Genomic DNA, 20,731 nt, shown 5'->3' on the forward strand with positions numbered 1-20,731 from the left:
GCTTCGGATGAGGAGGAATGTGTGAAAAAAGAAGAGATCAGTGATCTTTTAGCGGAGGCCACACTGTAACCAGAGAAACCAGTGAAGATGGGAATGAGAGGGAAGTGATAGGAGAAGACATGCTGAGGGATTTAGGGGTGTGTGACTCGATTAATTGAAGTTAAAACAGGCACGGCTGACCTCTCTGGCCGTTGCATCTTCCTCTGTGGGAAACGGAAAGCTTATTTTGATCAATGCAATGCTTTGTAAACTCTAGGTTATATGATGAGGATTCAAACTGCAACAACAGAGAGCTTGAGTTCACCGTGACGTGTTCCACATAGTGTTTGTGCATGCATGTGTGCGTGCAGTACATCTATGTGGACATAATACACATAGATAAACACAACATGGGAGTTTGTCCTTGAGTTTGCTCCTTCTTTCTTGGATAATGTTGTTAGAAATCAATCTTCTCAGAAGCACTGCTGACAAAGCATGTTTTGTTGGACCTGAGCCGTTCCAAAAAACACACCAAATAAACATCCTGTCGGGAATGATGCCTTTAAGGACTGCCATTCGTGGTCCTGTTTCGCAATCTGCAACATCAGAATATAGTGAAATCTTGGCTAGAAGAGCAGCTTCCCAGACACGAGCTGGCAGCTTCTCACTTCATCAAGCAATGTTTCACCTAAACTGTCATACGTACCTCTTCACAGCCTCTGTTGTTGAAAGCAACACCAACTGACAAAACTTACAAAGCATTTTGTATATTAATGTAGGGCTGCGGGGCATATACATCAACCTCTGTGTGGATACAAGATGAAATATTTGTGTATGCACATTATAAATATGTATGCACAGCCAATAGGTACAATCACTATATACACTGTGCACCATAGTAGCCTAATCTGATATGACGGGTGGAATCGCTAGTTAATAATATGTTGCATTCATGGTTAATTAGATTTTTTACCATCACTAACACCTTTAATTAAAGGCTGCTTTTAAGATCAGATTATTTAACTCAACAGCATCTCCATCATATTACAGTCAGATTTCTGTTCTGCCATCCCAAATACAACGCACTTCATGGGTTCGTCAACATGGTTCATCATGTAACTATAGCAACACAGATGCTAAAGATTTCAAGAGAGTTTTCATTGAATCTTCTGTAAGAGACCATCACAATGTGTTATGCTCCATGCAAAGGACACATGTAAATTTGCACGTGCACATGACATTTCCAATGATATGTTCATTATCAAGTGCATAGATGCATCACATTGACGGGTGGTAAAATGTCAGCTTGAGTGACACACAGTTGAGCTGATATTGAATAAAATGAGGCGGTGCTGAAAGCCGTATTAAGTGCAGCAATGAGTTTAAAGAATCAGTGGCAAGTAAAATTGCAATGAATCAACTTTTCGTGTTGATAAATAAATGTCAGGCTGATCAAATATAATCATAAAATGATTTGTTGACAATTTCATTTGATCACTGTGAAATCATGCAATCTCGGTAAATTGGTTCTAACACTTGAATATTTAATTTAATTGCATTTAATTTGATTCAACATTTAATATGATAAAATTATAATCAATCACCATTTAATTTGCAAGCTACTTTTAATTGAGTGGGTTTAATGTGTCCCCCAACCAAGTCTGAGGACACATGGGTAGTGGAATTTATCTCCAAATGTGTGATCTGTTTTTACCTCAACTACTCGATGTTTAAATGCTTATATTGAAACATATTTACTAGATTAAAAATGAGGTCATAAAGACAGTAGAACTTGTCCGATGTCAGATGCAAAGTCTAACTTGTGGACTGAATGTCACCCAAAATCACTCACTGGATGCTGTAAAGCATGTGAATTTACAAAGCATCTGAGACACCTTTTAGTATCTGACCACAGATTTAGTTAAATTAAAACCTCTGTGACACAATGTCAACAAAAACTGAACATTTCGAGCTTTACAAAAATGAATCTCTATAAACAGATTCTGCATTCATATGTTCTGTAGGCAACGAGACAAGGTTTTGGTATTGAAAGCGTTCTGGTTTCCGTTTGTAGTCCGAGTAGAATGGCGTTGGTTGAATGCAGTTAAACAGTCCGTGTGGAGAGGCGAAACGCATTGGCCGAAATACAATTTCAGCGATGGCGATGATTTCGCTTTTTATTAGTTTTAAGTTAGCTTGTAAACTCGCTACTTGTGAAATAATCTGGTCGCACACGTCTTCTCTCAACTCCAACTCCAGTCTCAAGTTGCTAATCGGACTGTAAACAATGAGCAGGGCACGGAAAAGGAAGTCTTGGCCCGGATATCCGCTGGCTACACACTAGAAATATAGTCCCTCGCCCCCAGAGGCTTATCTGTCATCAGACCGATAGCCGATGGGTTCCGAAATTGCACAAAAGTAGAATTCATTTCAGGACTGTTGTTTATGGGTTTGATTGTATGGTTTAATGTCAGCAGGATGGATTCTTTGAGAGGTTCAGAGTCAAACCTCTTGTCAGTGGAGCTGGCCTCTATACAGGATGTGTGCGTGTGTGTGTGATGTACTTTAGCAGTCTTGGGTTCACAGCCAGCTTGTTGCTGGACCTGTCTAGACAAGACCTCCTCAGCTCTGGTGCTTATCTGATAATTAAACAGTTGATAACGCTGATTTTCTGCAGTGTTCCGAGAGATTGTGCATGTACGTGTGTGCGTGTGTGTGTATTTATGCACTTGTATGTGCGTTAAATGATGATTAGATGTTTGGACTTTGTTAGCTGCACTGAACATTACAATTATTAAAATATCTTTAAATGGCAAAATGTTTTTTAGCATTGTTATTTTTTACCTTTTTTATAAGTGATACTATGATGTAATCTTTAAAACGTATAGACTAGCTCATGCATGAGATGTCGCGTCACACTGTAGCAGCAGCGTGGAGGATTTGCTGACTTAAGCACAAACGACTGGAACACAAATAGGGACGCTGACACGCGGTTACTCCATGACCTTGGAGATCTATCGTTACAGAATGCAACAATGCTGTTGAGAAAAGCCGACAGTTAAGCCTTAAACTCTACACAACATATACGTATTAATCACTGAAGCAGAGATAAACTTCAGTGACACCCTTTGAAGATTCCTCCCTCCTTTCTCTCCGACTATATCTTTCATGCCTGCGCCAGATAAACACGGATGAAATGATTTTCTTTTTATGAAGATTTGAATAGCAAAACATCTGAGGGCAGTTACTAAAGGAAAGGTTTTGTGCGTGTGGATGCACACATATGCAAATGCTTGATCTGTGCCCATTTGATTAAGATAGCTTTAAAGCAAATAGGCATTCAACTGACCAATTTAGGACAATTTCAAGTGATCCGATTACCCAGGGCCTGACATGGCTGGCCTGGCAGGGTCAGGAAAGCCCTCTGATAACAAGCTGACAGCTGTAGGATATTAATACTGTAAAGACCTGTAAAGACACCAACGTCCCTCTGTCTCTATAACTCTTTTCTACATCTCCGTGTGCGCTTGTTTTTACCCACAAAAGACACAGAAAGAGAGCAAGCTAGAGAAATAGCACAGCAAAAGCTAGAAGGAGAGCACACACAGCACAGTGTGTGTCTGAAGGTGAGTGTGTATATCTGTTATGTCTCTGCTGGCAACCTTGCGCCAACCCCCCCTTCCTATTTTTCATCCAACTGCTGCAGTACACACTGCAGAGGGAGACAAGGGGGAGTGGTGGTGGGGTAGGGTGTGGGGGGGGGAGGCATGTGTAGCAGCCGGAGAGAAAGGGATTTTCCTGTGTTACTGTGCGGTTATGGGGAACAGTTGTCTGTTGCTGGGATTACTTGCAGTATTTAACAGGTTTGCATGGCTGGGGATGCAGGAATGGGACCCCACAGAGGCAGAGAGAGAGAGTTGATAACTGAGCTGCAGGTACACACACATGCATACAAGCATGGCCCAGTAGAGCTAACAGCAGGCTGAGTGACTGCAGTGGGTGTTGATTCATCACTCTCACTCACAGTAGGTCCATCTTGCTGATAATTATCTTTGTCAAATTAATTATCAGTGTGTCAGCATGACAGTGGCGATGAATTACATCCAGATAACCTCGATTCATCAACAAAATGAGTTTCAGGGCAAATGTTTGGTGCATATGGATGTGCTCCTTGGAGATACTCTTTCGTCTTCATCCATCACTTCTCATTGACGTACCTTTCTCCATCACTCTCTCTGTATCTACTATCTGTATTCTCATAGAGGCGTTTTTAGTTTTTAGGGTTTAAAAGTACCACAATCAACACATGTCTGTGCAGGGTACCAGCAAAGCGGAGCCAACCCTACCAATATGAAAGTTTGTCCCAGACTGAGTGAGTGATGAAGTTGCCGAGTGATGAAGTTACACCATTGGCCAGTCATGTGTTGGAGTTTCCCCATTTGCTGTTGCTCTTTCAAAATAAATAGGCGCGAGTGTTTTTGCTGCGCGACATTTTACCATTTAGTTACCTGAGCTGCCGAGGGTGCCAGGCCTTTATTTGAAGCAGGCTTATATTAGAGACAGGCATTTATTAGGGGTGTCAAAGTTAGTCAAATGTGGTTGGTCAAGCCTCGCCTATTGTCGACTGATCCCTCATTGATGCATATTCTCATTTGCCACATTGACTTCCATTTTTTCCACACCAGTCAAAAGAGCTGAAACACCCAATTACACAATTTGTCTTCTTGACGTGGCATAAGAATGTATTTTATAATAAGACGTGTCCCAATCCATTTTCTCTGGGACCGATGCAACGAGGGGACAGCGCTGTTTGTTGTGTGTAAGTGGTGGGTGTCTAGGTGTGGTGCCGTCCAGAGTACTGAAACAGGGCGGAGGACATCGATAGACGGACTGTCTGCTTGCTTTTCATGGTTGTGAATATAACTTTCGACCTTGATCGTTCATAAATGCAAAATATATTTAGCGCTTAACTAGTGCTATGTTCTTATATGAGTGCTCCGATTAATAAATGTATTCTTTAATGTTGTAACTGTAGCCTTATGTTGTTTTTATTTAGCTTTTCTGAGGCTATCGCCAAGATTCTGCTCCCACAGATTTGGATAGTGCAACTTAGTTTACATGGTGATTTATTAACACACACTAAGGACATTGATTGAAAATACAAGTTATTTTCAAATATTTATTAACAGTATTATTTATATGCTGATATTTACACCAAAATAGGCTATATATATATATATATATATATATCATGATTTATTGGGGGAAACCAAGCAATTCTATGTAAAATCAGACTTTAAGCACACCCATATAGCCCAAATGGAACGATCCTTTGTTTCATAACCACATTTTCCTGCCACTGTGATGATTCGACTGTGAGATTGGCTGTCGAATCAGGCATCTTGGATCGAATATATATATATATTTATATATATATATATATACAAATTTTAGTATGAAGCTTCCTTCTTTTCTGATATGCTCCTGTTTGCCCTGTCGAATTTTTATCATGGCATTATGCTGTTAATACAAACTCAATACTTTCTGTATCCATTTCAAATTAAAAGTCCTGTAGCATTTCAGTGGACAGACCCTTCATTTCATATGAAGAGAAAGATTTGTATTGTGAAAACATTTGCAGGAACATGATGTGGAAAATTCAAGAGAGAGAGAGAGAGAGAGGGAGAGAGTGTAAATAAATATAGTAAGCATGAAGACGGTCTCCCTGATTGCACTTTTGCTAAGCTTTGTTTGTTATGTCAACCTGCTGGTTGTCCTATAGAGGAAATGTCTGAGGAATCAACATCAGGATTCATTCTCTGGGAACCATGAGTATATCTAAATCTAGAGTCTTGCCTAAAAGTGAGTTGACCCGTGAATAAGGCCCAGATTACTCAGGTGTAACCACAAGTCCTTCAGCACTGTGCTTATTGGCTCGACTCCACACCAAACAGAGAGGGAGACTATAACCACTGAGACATTCCCCCCCTTCATAGAGTAACAATAAATGACATTTCACTCTTCAAACACTCCACCATTTTTCTCACACTGCTCACATGTTTATAAATGTGTGTGTGTGACAGGAGCTAGGTGATAACTTTATCAAGTGGTCCAGACAGAATGACACCCTGACACTGGGACCTGAAACGGATCGTCTCCGAGGCTCACACCTGCACCACCTGACACTCTTGTAGGCGGTGAACACTTCTTTCATTATTAATTCACTCACTGCCATGACCGTATCTTTCATTCATTCATTTTTCATGTATCCCTGTACCGCTGCTATTTTGCGATTCAGCACTCATAGAGCTTGTCGTATTTTTCCCCCTTTTCACTGAGAATCACAGTGAAACCTGTCAAACGTCTCAGGATAACAGCCGGGTGAACTTGGAGCTGTCTGTTGTCTATTTTTACACACATGTCCCCCCCCTGTCTCTCTATTTGTTTGGCTTCGTTCTCCTTTTAATAACCTCACTCAATATAATACTCTATGTCCTTGGTGTGTGGTAATTACATTAGCATGGCTTTTGTTTGCCAAATGAGCAGCCCATATTAAAAGATATTTAGCTGTTCGTGATTGCATATGTGTGTGTGTGTGTGTCTGTGTGTGTTTGCTGTTTGTGCTTCCGCGTCAAACAGCAGGTGGGTCATAATGAGAAACCAGGCCTCATGTGTCCACACAGTCATTCAAATATAACCTGAATGTAATTGAATAGGTGCCTCTCAGGGAGTTGCATGAGTGCTTTCTGCGCCACTTCCCTTTCAATCAATGTATTGCGTCGTGGCATCAGTCTGCCGGCAGCCTCGCTCGTCCTTTTTTTTGTTTTACTATTACGTTCTCATTGGCTCCTCTATCCACCTTGGTTAAACCTGCCTGTTTATTCCAGTCGGTTTTTGTTGTTTGGATCATTAGTTACGTGACATTTCTCTATGTAACTGCTGTTGACACTGTTTGTGTGCTCGCCAGGTGCTGGCGCCCCGGGCTAGTCAACATACACACATGCATGTTTTCGCTGTACATAAAAGGAAATGCGCATCACAGCCAATTAAATGTTATCAGGGTAGTTCTGCAATGATATTGAACTGATTATACATGCGCTTTTCCTCGCAGAGACCCGCGGTTTGTTTTTTCTCTGTGTTTGAGTTCACGCTCGATTACATCCATTGACTTACTGCTGTGTTTAGCCATGCACACTTGTTTGTTTACATATGTGGATACGGATGTTGTTTTTCAGATTATATGTGATGTAACCTTTGCGATTTGACCCCTTCAGCCCCGCATCTCGTAGCGGAACTCCCATGGGGGCTTTGCTGCTACCGCTGCTGTAGGAGTTAAAGTGATAGTTTACATGCTGGCTCCTACTAAACCACGACCTCTACTTGACCCCTTACATCTTGGACTGCCTTGCTGTCACTGCTTGAATGGACTGCTCATTTCATCCACCACTGTGGAGAGAAGGCAGAATGATAATCTGTGCTTTGGTGGATAGCATATACTGTAGGAAATTAAATTTTTTCTGTGGACAGTATGCAGTACATAGGGTCCATTTATTCATTTCAATAATACAAAACTACATTTTTAAACGTATCGCTGTAGAATATTCGAAAACATTCTCTAGTTTAACCATTTACATACTCATAGAGGGAATATGATGCATTTGCATTTTCTGTCTCCAAAGATTTTCTTAACGGTGGTTGTTGACTGTAAAGTACTTTTTGCAGCAGTGCGTGGAGACAAAATCTGGGTGGTAATCAGTTTAAACCAGTGTCAGAATCAGAAAACCAAAATAAAATCAGTGTATTTTCCTGTGAAAATCGGTAAAAAGCAGAGAGATGATGAGGCTTTCACAATTATTTCATCATTTCCTTCTGTTGTTTTACTCCCATGCCCCAGTCGGACACAACTTAAAAGCATGCTAAGGCTATTTTGCTGTACACACACTGGGCCATTATTTAAGCTGAGGATCATTTAAATAAGCTGAGCAGAAAATAGGGATAAAAGAAAAGAGGATAGCCTCAATGCAGTGAAGCAGTGAATGGCTGTGTTAGTTGTAATTGACGAGGCGGCTCATAAGACTCTGCATGTGTTTATGTGTGTCTGCAGCGCTATACTGTACTGCACTGCATGTTGGAGAGGAATGAGTTGCAGTAATCTGTGTGTTCCCTCAGCCTCCGTCAGCAAGTTTAGCCACAACCACAACATTAAAGACGAGGCACTGACAAGGCAGGGCCATCCGGGGCCACTTAAAACCAATACCGCAGGGCAGGGTAGGGCCTTCCATCAATTACAACCTGATTAGTCTAATCGTTGTGAAATAATCCAATCCAGGAAACAGCAGAGTCTCAACTCTGCAGACAACAGGCAAGCAAACCAGTGGAGAGCAGGGAGGGGAGGGGGGGTAGCAACATATTGGGGCATTATAGTTTACGGTACAAAAATGATACGCATTGTAGCGCTGCAGATTGGATCAGCTATCAGTTGTTATTTTCAGATTTCAAACTTTCAGCTCGCTTTGACCACTGGAGTGTTTTTAGTCTTCTTGTCACAAACAATGAACGAGTTTCCTGACTGACTTTAAGTGTTACAAAAAGCACCAACTCTATGTGACTGCACTGACCCTCTCTTATCTGCTGATATCTCTCTGTATACCCTTACAAAAAAGAAGTATACTTAGTGTACTAGTAGTATACTTGTGGTAGTATACTTTAAATGTAAGAGTAGTAAACTTTGAGTACACAACTAGTTTACATCCAAGTTGTATTTTGTACTGCAACTATCACATGAACTATACTACAAGTGAACTTATAGGTATACTGTTTGTTAAACTTGTAGCCCACTTTTTAATTTATGAAAGTATACTCTCAGTGAACTACTAGGTTAATAGTTTTTACTGCAGGTATTGTAAACAGGATACATCTGGTTATGGACATTTAATCACTCCTCTTTTCATTATTCCATGCCCTATCCTGTTCTCTGGGTCAGGTCCACCTTTGTGGCAGGTCATATGGTATTTCAGTACTTGTTGATCTTCTCATGCTCATATTTTTGGGATATGTTTTCATATCTTGCCTAATTTTCCTGGCATGTGTCTGGAAAAATGTGTTTCTAAGACCAAATGTGTCAGGATGTCATTTTGGCGACGTGTTTTGAGTTCAGGCTGGTGCACGCCAAGGGTAGAGTACGAGCAGGGAGGCAGGGAGGCATCTGATCGTTTCTTTCCTAGCGGACCGCGAGGCAGTGATTGGTAGACGTTTTTACAGGATTACAGCAGCTACAGATGACGGCTCTTTACGGTCCTTTTTCAGAGCTCATAAGTAGTGGATCGCTGTCGGGTGTGTAAAGACCATTTCAACCAATATAACAAATAGTGTATACTGGATAACATCATCAACCCTGCCTTTAACTTATAGTACTTAGTCAAATATACTTATACTTTTCTGTATACTTTTCAGTATAAGCCAAGTATACTTGGACTCTTCTGTATACTTGCCAAGTACACCTAGACTTTTCTGTATACTTGTCGGTATAAGCCAAGTATACTTAAGTATAATTTTGTTAAGTATATCTCTGATAAGTACATAAAAAGTAAACTGAAAGTTCTTATTTCAAAAGAAGTACATTAATAGCACACTTGAATAAACTTATTTTTTGTAAGGGTACTCGTGGAGTCATCAAATTCAGATGACCACAAATATTTACTGAAGGCGTCGTTGTCATTTTCAGCTTTAGCAGATGTGTTTTCACCTGAAATGCCGAGAGCACACCTGAATCTGTTCACCTCCACTCTTTTTTTTTTCCATTGACTTTGATTGCATTTGTGACCAACTAAGGTACTTGGAGAAAATTATATACCTTCATTTGACAGGAGCTTTTATCCAAAGCAATTTACATTTCCCACCCCACACAGATGCATGGCAAGGATGGAAAAAACAGCAAAGTAGAAATGATTGCAAATAATGAGTGAATGAGAACAGTCCTGTTAAAAAGAGAAACTCAAAGCGACAGAGCAGTGAGTGTAACACAACTATGTTGTTGTGCTGGTGTGGTGTTTTATCTTAAATTTAAAGAATGGTGAACATGAATGTTGTTAATTACAATGCACTGATGTTAATTATCGTGGGCTACCCTTCATAAATGAATACTGATACATACAGTAATGAATTAGTGTTGTGATCCATTGTAGTACATTGCAGTTCGCTGCCATTGTTTTTTGGGTGTGCTTCTATCTGATAGTTTATGGTAAAATCATCAATAGCAAATCAAATCCCGAGGCCTGTATTGTGAGACTGTGTCGCAGTCGCACCCTCAACGGGAAAGATGACACAATGACAGGAGTTCAGACAGCAAAAGCGAATGGGAGACGTAAAAGGATGTGAAAGCTGACAGAAAAAAAAGGTGAATTAAAATCTGAGAGCCAGCTGGCTGACCTCTAACCCACTGAGTCGGTGATTGAGGAGAAGGCAGTATTTCACTTCCTTCCCACGGGGGTTGAAAGAACACATCAGATTGGATAAAAGTTAAATAAAGGAGAGAAAGAGTCCATCCTACCACTATCTCTATCATGACACTCCTCTGCCTCCCTCACTCGATGTCTCTTCTCCCTCTCTGAGATTTGACAGCAGGATGATAAATCATGGGTCTACAGTAGACTGATGGTTGAGGGAGTGGAGATCTCGTATACAGCAGCAGCAGTGGGCTTCACTAACTGGCTCTGAGTGCAAAAGGACAAGACTATGTGGCAAAGGGCCAAGAAGAGACGTGGGTTTCTGCACCACATCTGTTGTACTTCAGACAGATGTTCTGCTGACTGGCAGGCTCACGGGACGCAGTCGCCCTTTTTTGTTCTAGTCGAATCTTCTAGGTGTCACCTAGATCTAGTTCATTGTCCTTGTAAATAAGCGTTACCGAACACTGACTTTAATTCCAGGTGGTTAGAACGTTATCGGGGCATTATTACAGTACACGGCTTTGTTGAATACTCGATTCTGATTGGTCACTCACAGCGTTCTACGGTCTGTTATTTCTTTATAGCAGAACGTTGTTATGTATAACAGACCGTTGCTATGGGCGCAGTTCTGATGTCGGACTCTGGCGGATCGTTTTTGTGTCAAATTATTGATTTCTTAAATAAGTAGCCATATACAGTAATAATCGGGATAATGTACAGCTAGCGGGTCATTGTTGTGAAATAAACCCCTTTAATAGGTTTTTTTATTGATTCACATGGGCGATCACCAAAAGATGGAATAAAAGAAGACGACCTCTAAAGGCTGTAGTAATTATGACAAGAACGAAAGCGGAAGTCAGGCGTTTTAGTATAGACAGAGTTTAATGGGGTGGATGTCGGGGTCGATGGATGGAACACAAAACACAGTGCTTACAAAAATGTGTGGTTGTCAACCTAAAGTTTCACTTTCACTTTTAAAACAGTAATTTAAAGCCAAAACACAATATTTTTCTTGTTACTTTACTGTTGTTTTTGCCTAAACCCTAAAAAAGCGGTTTCATTTATGTTCAAAACATAATGTTTCATTCAGCTTCACAACATTTTAGAATGTGTTGCTTTTAAGTTTCGCTTTCACTTTTACAACGTAGCAGGTGTAGCAGGCTCCTACTGACCCACATCTGCAATGTTCATAACGACTGATAATGCACATTTGAGCTGATAACAGTCAAACTGGGTGTGAATTCTGACGTAAGGCTCAAGTCAAAGCTAAGGGGCTACTTTAGGCGCTATTTAAAGCTAATATCTTCAGTTGTGTTGTTATTGATTATTCAGCTTTCGATTTTCTTTTTTTTGATTCATGTGTGAGCCTCAGTGCAAATGACCAGACAGACCTTGACTTTAACACTGTCTTCTGAGATTCTGCAGAGTAGGGGAAACGTCTGATAAATACAAAAGCAGACACTACTTGACACTCATTGCTAGTGACGTTGTTTAGTGTAATGTGATACGTTGCTGAATTTCGCCCAGTTTGTCTTTATCTCCCCGTGCTGACAGCTACAGGATGAAAAGTTGTCCAAACACCGGGAACAAGAGGACATGAGGTGGAAAATGTGTTGCACAAGCAAAATGCAAAAGGCAACCGTGCACTCTCACACAGACTCACAGCATGTTGATAATTTTGAAATATTGATCTAATGCTGTATAGACATTAGGTAATGTGACCACATTTTCATTTGTGACATTCATACGGTGGTAGATTAGAGAGAAGGCCAGAGTGTGTGTGTGTGTGTGTGCGACCTTATCTTCAGCTGCAAATCTAATTATTGGCGCGCAGCAATTTACTGTACAGTATCTGTGCGTGTGCAGAATGTCCGTATGTGCACGTGTTCAGTCATGCATATAGTATATGCCTCTCAGTCTACATTAGGCATGACGGATGATTCAGCCGAGCAGTTACTATGTTATGTTGAAGCAATATTTACATAATGATATAATGATGTGAGGAATTACGGATGCTACAAAATGACATCTCAGTGAGGCCATTAGAAGCACAGAGGACATGTGAGTACCAGACAATAGGTACTTATCACAGTCAAGGCAATTGTTTAACTCCTTTTTGTTATTCCGGTGACATTTTAACTTACAGTAATGTGCCCCTACTCAAATTCGAAATCATATGCAAACATGAATCAAAGATAATATCTAAGAATAGTTTCCTAATGCATTTCTCTTTCCTTCTTTGAATCACATATTGCGTTCACTTTTTCCCACTTATATGCAGACTTATTTGTAAAATAACACACACACACACACACACACACATATACTAATGCCATTTTACAGAGCAGTCTAGAAACATTTTTGCAGAATGCGTGACAGTGCTTTATCTATGCCTTATATAGTAATGCAAAAGGAAATGTCAGCGCCTCCAATGTGCAAAACAGTTTTAATAATAAGCCCATTAATGATGTTTAATGAAGTCCACATATCATTATCATCATCAGCTCTTGTCCTCTCCTCTGCTTTACATTACTTACAGCTTGGCTGGATTGCAACCATCTACATCTTATACTACATGCAGTCTATTTTTGTCCCCCTGTCTTATTACATTTCTGATTAGTATATTTCCGACTTGTATGAATAATCATTCCTTTTGTGTGCTTGTGTGTATTTCTTCTTTGATGAGGGATTTTTTTGTTGGTATTTATGCATGTCATCCAGAAGAAGCTCTGAGTATCTATGGGGGACTGATGTGATCTATGGTTTGGTGCATTGTTTTTAGGCGCGATGATTAGCTCATAGCAGGTGCTAGCTTGCCTCACAGTCCCTGGAGTGTTTCACAGGAAATACCAGCAAATTGCTGCAGGTGATAATGCCGCATGAGGCGACCAGCTTATTGCGTGAGAAAAGAAAAATAAGGTGCTAAGTAAATCATTTGTCCCCACTTGTGCACTTGTAGAGTTGCGAAAATGAGTGAGAAATCTAACAAATTACCGCATACACACAACAACATTACATAATATAGGCCCTGTTTTGACCTTGTACTGTACAAATGAGCTAATCTCACATGCATAACTTACAATGCAGTTTGTTTTAACACAACACCACTGTTTGTGTTATTAAATGTTAGTGAACTGATGATAATTCAAAATATAAGCTGGTTTATCTGCTGTGTTTACAATGTAAACAAATATATCAGCATCAGATACCATTAATAACTGAGGTTGCTGTCTACTGTTGATATTGTATTTAAAGAGTTGGTAGTGATATCATCCAATTCGGTGTTTTGATTTTTGAAGGCACACTTACAGTAATAGCTTTTTCTGAATCTTTCAACCGGAGTTTGCTCAGTTGTCACGGAGACAACTTTTGTTTGATTCTCATTTAAATGGCTGATATAAACAAATCCTAAATAGCTTTGTAAAACTGTACTGTAACTGAGATGTATTTATTATCTATTAGTCCCTGCATTCATTTGAGAGTGATTGTTTTTTATCGTTTGTTAGGATTTTTAGTTGTGGGGGTACTAATGTGTTAACATTAGGATAACAAATTGTGACTTTATAGAGGTCTTATTATGCTTATTTTCAGGTTCATACTTGTAGTTTTGGTTTCTACTAGAAACATAATGTTAAAAAAACACTTTACTTTTCTCACCCTCTGTCTGAAACGCTCTGTTTGAGCTCCTGAGAACCAGTTATCCTTCTGAAAATTGTGAAATGCAACCGCGGTAGACTACCCAATGATCCTCAGTTGTTCTGGGGAGGCGGTTGGGTAATACTGTATATTGACTGACAAAGTGACGACTGCCCGGCAACAGCCACATTCATTAAACAGTGGATATCAGCATCACCAGGATGTCTGTTCAGTCCTGCGTGAATCAATAGCTGTAGAGGTCGTGGATGATGCACATACAGTACATGTGAGAGTGTGCATGTGTGAGTGTTTCATCCAAATGCAACCCTCCCTAACTCATCGATATCCTCTCTCTGCACCCCCCCTCCACCTGTCTCTCTCTCTCTATCTCACCCCTGCCCCTCACCTCTCTGTCTCCCACCTAGATGGTTTATAAGCCCTGGCTGTGTTCTCAGTACTTCCAGACCACCCAGATGCACTGCAGTAAGCGAATCCCCTGTGGTCAGTACTGCCTGGAGGTGCAGCAGCGGTGCCCCTTCGTCCTGCCCGACAATGATGATCTCATTCATGGAGGCAGCCCCAGTTTTATATGCACAGGTACAAAAAAATCATCTTACAGTTTATGCGTTCTTCTGTTGGTTTTTATAGCTTCTGTGTTTGTTTTCTTTAAACCTTCTTCTTACCATAAAGAAAGAGCATTACTTCCCCAAATCCTGGGATTCAAATCTATAAGTAACAAGCTTCCTCTAACCTCTTGGCCTGAGTAACTTATTGTACAACGGGTGAACACACAGTGAGCACATAGTTGACGTAGTGTCTTGCTGAATGATACAGTGAACACTTGTGACTTTACAGTTATAAGAGGTTCTGTTTAATCACCAGACTAACAGGGTGATACACCATAACAACACATACTACTCACAGCATCAAGAGGCATCTGTACAATGGAGGACTGTAACAATAAGTCTGTATCTGTACTGAACTGTTAGTGAATGCAGAGCTTATTTCCAACCCTGGACACCCACACATACACACAAATAAATGGTTAACCTTGTCAGGACCAGATTTTTGTCTCCACATGCATGGACGGTGAGTGAGTGAGTGAGTGAGTGGGGGCACAGTATTACTGTGTGAGCAGATTTGTGTCCCCAGAACATGATTAATAAAAACACACATTTACATCACATGTTGATGCTGCTCTCTGGTGGTCATGTTGAGCATCAGGTTACGTTCATGTACAGCATGGCAGAATAAATGAAAAGTAGTGAAGACAATGGAGTAGCACACTGTAGTGTTTGAACAAAGTTGGTCACAGGTCTTCATCAGGGTCACTGTCAGCATTCAGCAGTAGCTTGCACACCTATATTGTGTTACACTAATCAGTAGAGTGGGAGGGTGGTTCTCCACATCAATTGATGATGTGTCATTTCCTTGTTTTTTCGACCAATAGGCTTGCACATTGATGGAGAACCACCCTCCCACTCTACTGATTAGTGCAACACAATACAGGTGTGCAAGCTACTGCTGAATGCTGACAGTGACCCTGATGAAGACCTTTGTTGGTCGCAACGCGTTGGTCATTTTAAACAATTATTGCCATGAAAAATAAAGGCATTTTAAAGGGACTATTTGTAAGATTCAGAAATGCTGCTTAACAGCGACACCTGTGGCCTTGAAATCAACGAAAGTCAGCGTCGAGCTCGCGCTTGCTTGCTCTAAATAGACATGAACGAGCATCGCTCAAAACAGTGAGGCGACACACGTCAGCTAAAACCACAATATCACTCTATATTTCAGCTGCTTGGCAGTAATGTTAGCTGACCAGACGAAGGTCTCTCCATGAATAAATGCTGATCCTAGTGTTGGCTTTTCATGCTCAGCGCAGGCTTCAGCAGCGGGGCTCCTCAACGAGTGACGTTATCGCCTCCCGACCGCAGCCGGTAGCCGAAGACACCGGCACCCGGCACACGAGACGATAACGTAACTCGTTGAGGAGCCCCGTCACTTTACAAGACACGGAAAACCTCTGTTGGTCTGGAGGAGCTGCAGCATTTATTTCTGCACAAACGTCCACCGTACATTCACTAGATATTCTCAGAGCTAAACTAACTCTTCTGCAGTGTGGAGTGAGCGCGCGTTCACGTCTATAGGTGGAGCGAGACAGCGAGGACGAGCGCGCTGTCTGAGCGAAGGAGAGCAGGCAGCTGAGACGAGGCTCCGGCCACACGTGAGCGCACATATGCGAACGCGCATGTGTGCCTACCCGCTACATTTATACGCTTAAAAAGTTACAAACAGTCCCTTTAACTTTGTTCAAACTCTACAGTGTACCTTGGATTATTTTTGAGGGAGACTTGCATTTTGTAATTTTTTGAGACCGTATTCCACCCATGCAATGAGCCCTTCCCAAGATTAAATTAAAAGTAGTGTTTGTGTTTCTTATTTGTGTACATTTTTTTCAATTGGTCATTTGCACTGATTTATGTATTTATGAAGAATACTAAACAAGGCTGCTATTGACGCTCTTTGAAATTGAAGGATAAGGCTGGCAATATTCTATATTTTTTGTTATTATCAACAAAAGACCAACACCAACTCTGTGTCCATCTCTAAATAGTTTCTGATTTCACCAGCCTGTCTGTGGCTCTTGGACCACATTTGAATCTTTAAAAACAGGTCATATATACTGTGTATTAGTTTTTATTTTGTTTTTCAAAAAAAGGTTAAATAATTTCCTAAACCAGCTGGGCACTATAGTTTTTGGCAAATGTCTCAAATAGGAGTGAATAGTACATTTGTCAGGGACTTTTTTCAGCTGCATAGTAGATTAATACACATTCAAAGTGCTAGTATGTGGGTTTGAGTCAAAATTATGGCGATCTATGGCACATTAGAGTAAACTATATCAGGATTTGACTAAACACTTAGTCAATTGGATCACTTAGATTGGTTTTGGGCTTTTCTAGACTATGACCAAACTTTTTAGACACTTTTTATGCAGTAGAAAGGTTATACCATCAATTCAATTCAATTCTACACAAGCTGAAGTACAGGGCAAGACATATCAAGTATGTGGGTGAATAAGTAAATGAGTGAGATGACAGCAGCTATTGCAGCACTTTCAGGTTGTGCCTTTCACCTCTACATGTATGTGCATGTGTGTATTTTGTCAATAACTCTGCAAACGTGGTCGCTCTAAAAGGAAAGTTGCAGTAATTACACGGTTCCTCTTGTCACAGTTAAGCTGTTGACAGTCAAACTGTGCTGAGTGGGCACACACTCCTTCAACGTTCACTCCTCACATTAGCATGCACTCTGACAAACCCCCTGTACTTCATTGGAGAGAGTGTCACACAGCTGTTTGTGATTTCAGTCCTTGTGTCAGTGCAGTTCATTTGGATGCATAATGCTTTTGTTTCTATATTGAATACATCTTCAATTTGTATTTTACGTTTTCATGTTTCTTAAAAGAAAGCACAAACTACTGTATATTTTTGGACAAATATATGGAATCCATACATCAGAAGCTCTTCTAAAGTGAATCTGTAGGCCAAGTTGCAAAGGTAAGACTGTAATTACAGTAATTCAATTAGGTTGCTGAGCAGAAAAGAAAAGAGACATTAGAGGTGCAGCACATAGAATAAAGAAATCACACATTTATTACAACCTGGTTGCTGCTGGGTGCTCAGTGCACTGTAAGAAAACACATGAAATGAACAAAACACACAATTGTCACATTAAGAAACTTTAGAATACTGCAAAAGGGCTGCATTATTGTTAATACTCATTAATCAATTCATTGTTTGATCTATAAAATGTCAGAATATATGGGAATTTTCCAAAGCCCAAGGTGACATATTCACACAGCTTGTTTTGTCTAACAGCAGTCCAAAACCCAAGGACATTAATTTGACTATATTAAAATACTACAAATATTGATATTGATATTGATTGATACGTTGATATTTGAAAAGCTGTAACCATTGCATTTTTTGCATTGTGCTTGAAAATTGCACCAGCTGCAAATAAATAAACAGAGTGTATATTTTCACCAGAGTGAAAATAGTCACATGGCCGCTATTTGACTATTTACAGCTGGTAATAGTAGTAGTAATTAGTAAATAGTAGTTGTGGTGAATGAATGGGTCAAACTTTAATCCTTGGAGACTGGAGTTTGAGTCCCATGAAAAGCCTGTTTTTTCACTTAGTTGACTTTTTATTTTCTGTTTTTGAAATTATTATTTTCAGTTGCAGTTTGGTTAGGTTTAAGCACTAAAACTACATGGTTAGGTTTAGGAAAAATATACATACAGTACATACTGTACATATACAGTATGTAATGTACACCTGGGTTGGGTGCAAATAGAGTTGTTGGCTACTGACACCTAGGTGCTAATAGCATCTGCCATAAATACATCACAAGAAACGCTGCAAATCAAACAGTCAAACAGAACTGAGTTAACACACAAAAGATGTTTTTAGGGGACACTAAAAATCTGATGAGCATGTGCGGAAGTTCATAAACATATAGTAATGTCATATTACAGAGCAGTCAAGAAACATTTTGATGATTGATGAAGTACAAATAGATATATTCTCACTGAGGTTCGTTGTTGTTATTGTCTTTTATGTCTTGGTTTTCAAAGCAGTGCTTGCGGGAGTGGCTGGACAAGCAGCAATACTGTTTTCTTAGAGACATGAAGGATTAATATAGAAAAATGTTACATGTAGCATCTTTAAGACAACGTGTGAGCTGACTGTTTTATGTCTCCACCACCACCACCACCCAGGGCTGCTGGAGGACTATCCATCAGGTGTTGACCCGAATGCAGAGTGCTGCGACGTGCAGTGGGACTTGAAAGTGGACAACCGTTCCCGGGGGACCCTGAAAAGAACTCACCCGCCATGCCAGCACCGTACCTCCCTCAGCTCCTCGGCAGCCTGCAGACTGTGTAACAGCCGGCTCAAACTCTGCCTGCTGGTCCTCGTCCTCCTACACACTGTTGCCAGCCTCACTGCATCCCACAATGCAACAGGACTGGGCCTCCCCGCCATCACGCCTCTGGAGGAGAGCCCTGCCAACGAGGAGTGATAGAGCTGCCAGGAGGAGGTGAGGTTGTCGGGGTGGGGGATTCCCTCACCATGGCAACCGGTGTGGAAAAATACAGCCACAGTTGTGCAAGCGGCTGGAGCTGTGTTGCCTGTGGACATTCTGCAACGCTTTCTGGCAAATGGAAAACGTGGGACGCTTTGAGACGAAAGACACACAAATCAATCAAAACAAATAAATAAGTAAACAAACAGACATACTAAGGGACTCGACCGGTCCCTTAGATAGAAAGGGGACAATGCCACAGCCTTTGTTGAGTGGGAAGGTCGGCTTCCCCACGGCTGAGTTTCTCTCACTACGCTTTTTTACACTGTGTTCCAATTATTGGTTTCTGTTGCACTGGCTGACTATGGAATAACACAATCATATTCTCTTTCTAATGTTCATTCTTTGTGTTTGTTTCTGGTTCTCTCATACAGGAAGAAAATGTGTTCTCTAAATAAGACAGATAATGTGTAAAAAAAATAATTAGCTGCAAGTGTGTGTGCGATGGTTTGTGTTTCTAGATTTGTGTGCGAGTATGCGTGGGCGTGGGCGTGCATGTCTTTATACGTGTGTGTGTGTGTGTGTGTGTGTGTGAGAGAGAGATGATGAGTGTGTGTTGCTGACATGTACCCTAAAAGTCTAGCTACCAGGCTGGTGCAGCGACGATGTCCGCCCCCCCCCCCCACACACACCTCCCTGGTGTCACTTAGCTCTGCTGTGCTCGTTTGTTGGCCACAGTCCCATTAAAACTTCACTGAATGTGGTTCTGATGTCCGTCATAAAACACTGTGTTTAACACAGCTTCATGGTTTTCCTACACTTTGTTTTGTGAGATAATATTCACATATTAACACTGTTTTAAAGGATCAAAAACATTTCTGTAATTAGATTCAGTAAAAAAAAGCTAACACCTGGCTAAACTGTGAAACACAGCAGGAACAAACAGGACGCATTTATTCCTCTAAATGTCACCAACATTGATATCTCAATTTAAGTACAACTTTGGGATCTATTTTTATAGCTTTGACAGACAGAAAGTCCTTCATTTTTTGGAGGATAAAGGATAAGAGTGCCATCCGCTGGCTGTTTACTGCAAGTGTCAAAAGAGAACACAAAATACTGCACAGTGAATAAGATTCAAAAGGAGAATTATAGTATATATAACATCCAGTCATGTCATCATGCAGTATTAGCCAGCGTTTTATTAGTAATCAGTTAACATTATTACATTGTCCGGATGATTGTGTTGTTGGCATTTGGCTTGTAGATCTTAATGTCATATACCAAACCGTTTATAAATCGGACATCGGCCTCCAAAGATTAACACATTTTGAACTGCTGACAGGTGTTCACTAACGCTAAAACGCATCAGTGACCGTAATGGGTTGCAAGCTGTCAAGGTACTCCTAATTCTTAAGGATCAATATCATAAACTAACTTCAATGTGTAAGTGTAATATATGGCCACTTTCTCTCTGTCAGCTTCTCTTTATATGGATATTAATCTTTCGCACATACTTTATACATTTCTGGTGAAGAACGATTGACAGATGACAGATGAATAGACCGGTGAT

The 20,731-nt window shown here is 40.6% G+C and overlaps 1 protein-coding gene across 1 annotated transcript in view; it reads left to right on the top strand.

Annotated features, from left to right (window-relative positions):
• The window catches only part of nalf1b (NALCN channel auxiliary factor 1b), an 86,283-nt gene extending 66,445 nt beyond the window's left edge, over positions 1-19,838 (top strand). The window contains exons 2-3 of the mRNA XM_074659058.1: positions 14,489-14,660; positions 18,854-19,838. Of these exons, the coding sequence (XP_074515159.1) occupies positions 14,489-14,660; positions 18,854-19,155 (474 nt within the window). The 3' untranslated portion in view covers positions 19,156-19,838. The remainder of the gene's footprint in view (positions 1-14,488; positions 14,661-18,853) is intronic.
• Positions 19,839-20,731: the final 893 nt, after the last annotated feature.

This window comes from Sebastes fasciatus, chromosome 14, assembly GCF_043250625.1.
Source record: "Sebastes fasciatus isolate fSebFas1 chromosome 14, fSebFas1.pri, whole genome shotgun sequence".
NCBI classification, from domain to species: domain Eukaryota; kingdom Metazoa; phylum Chordata; class Actinopteri; order Perciformes; family Sebastidae; genus Sebastes; species Sebastes fasciatus.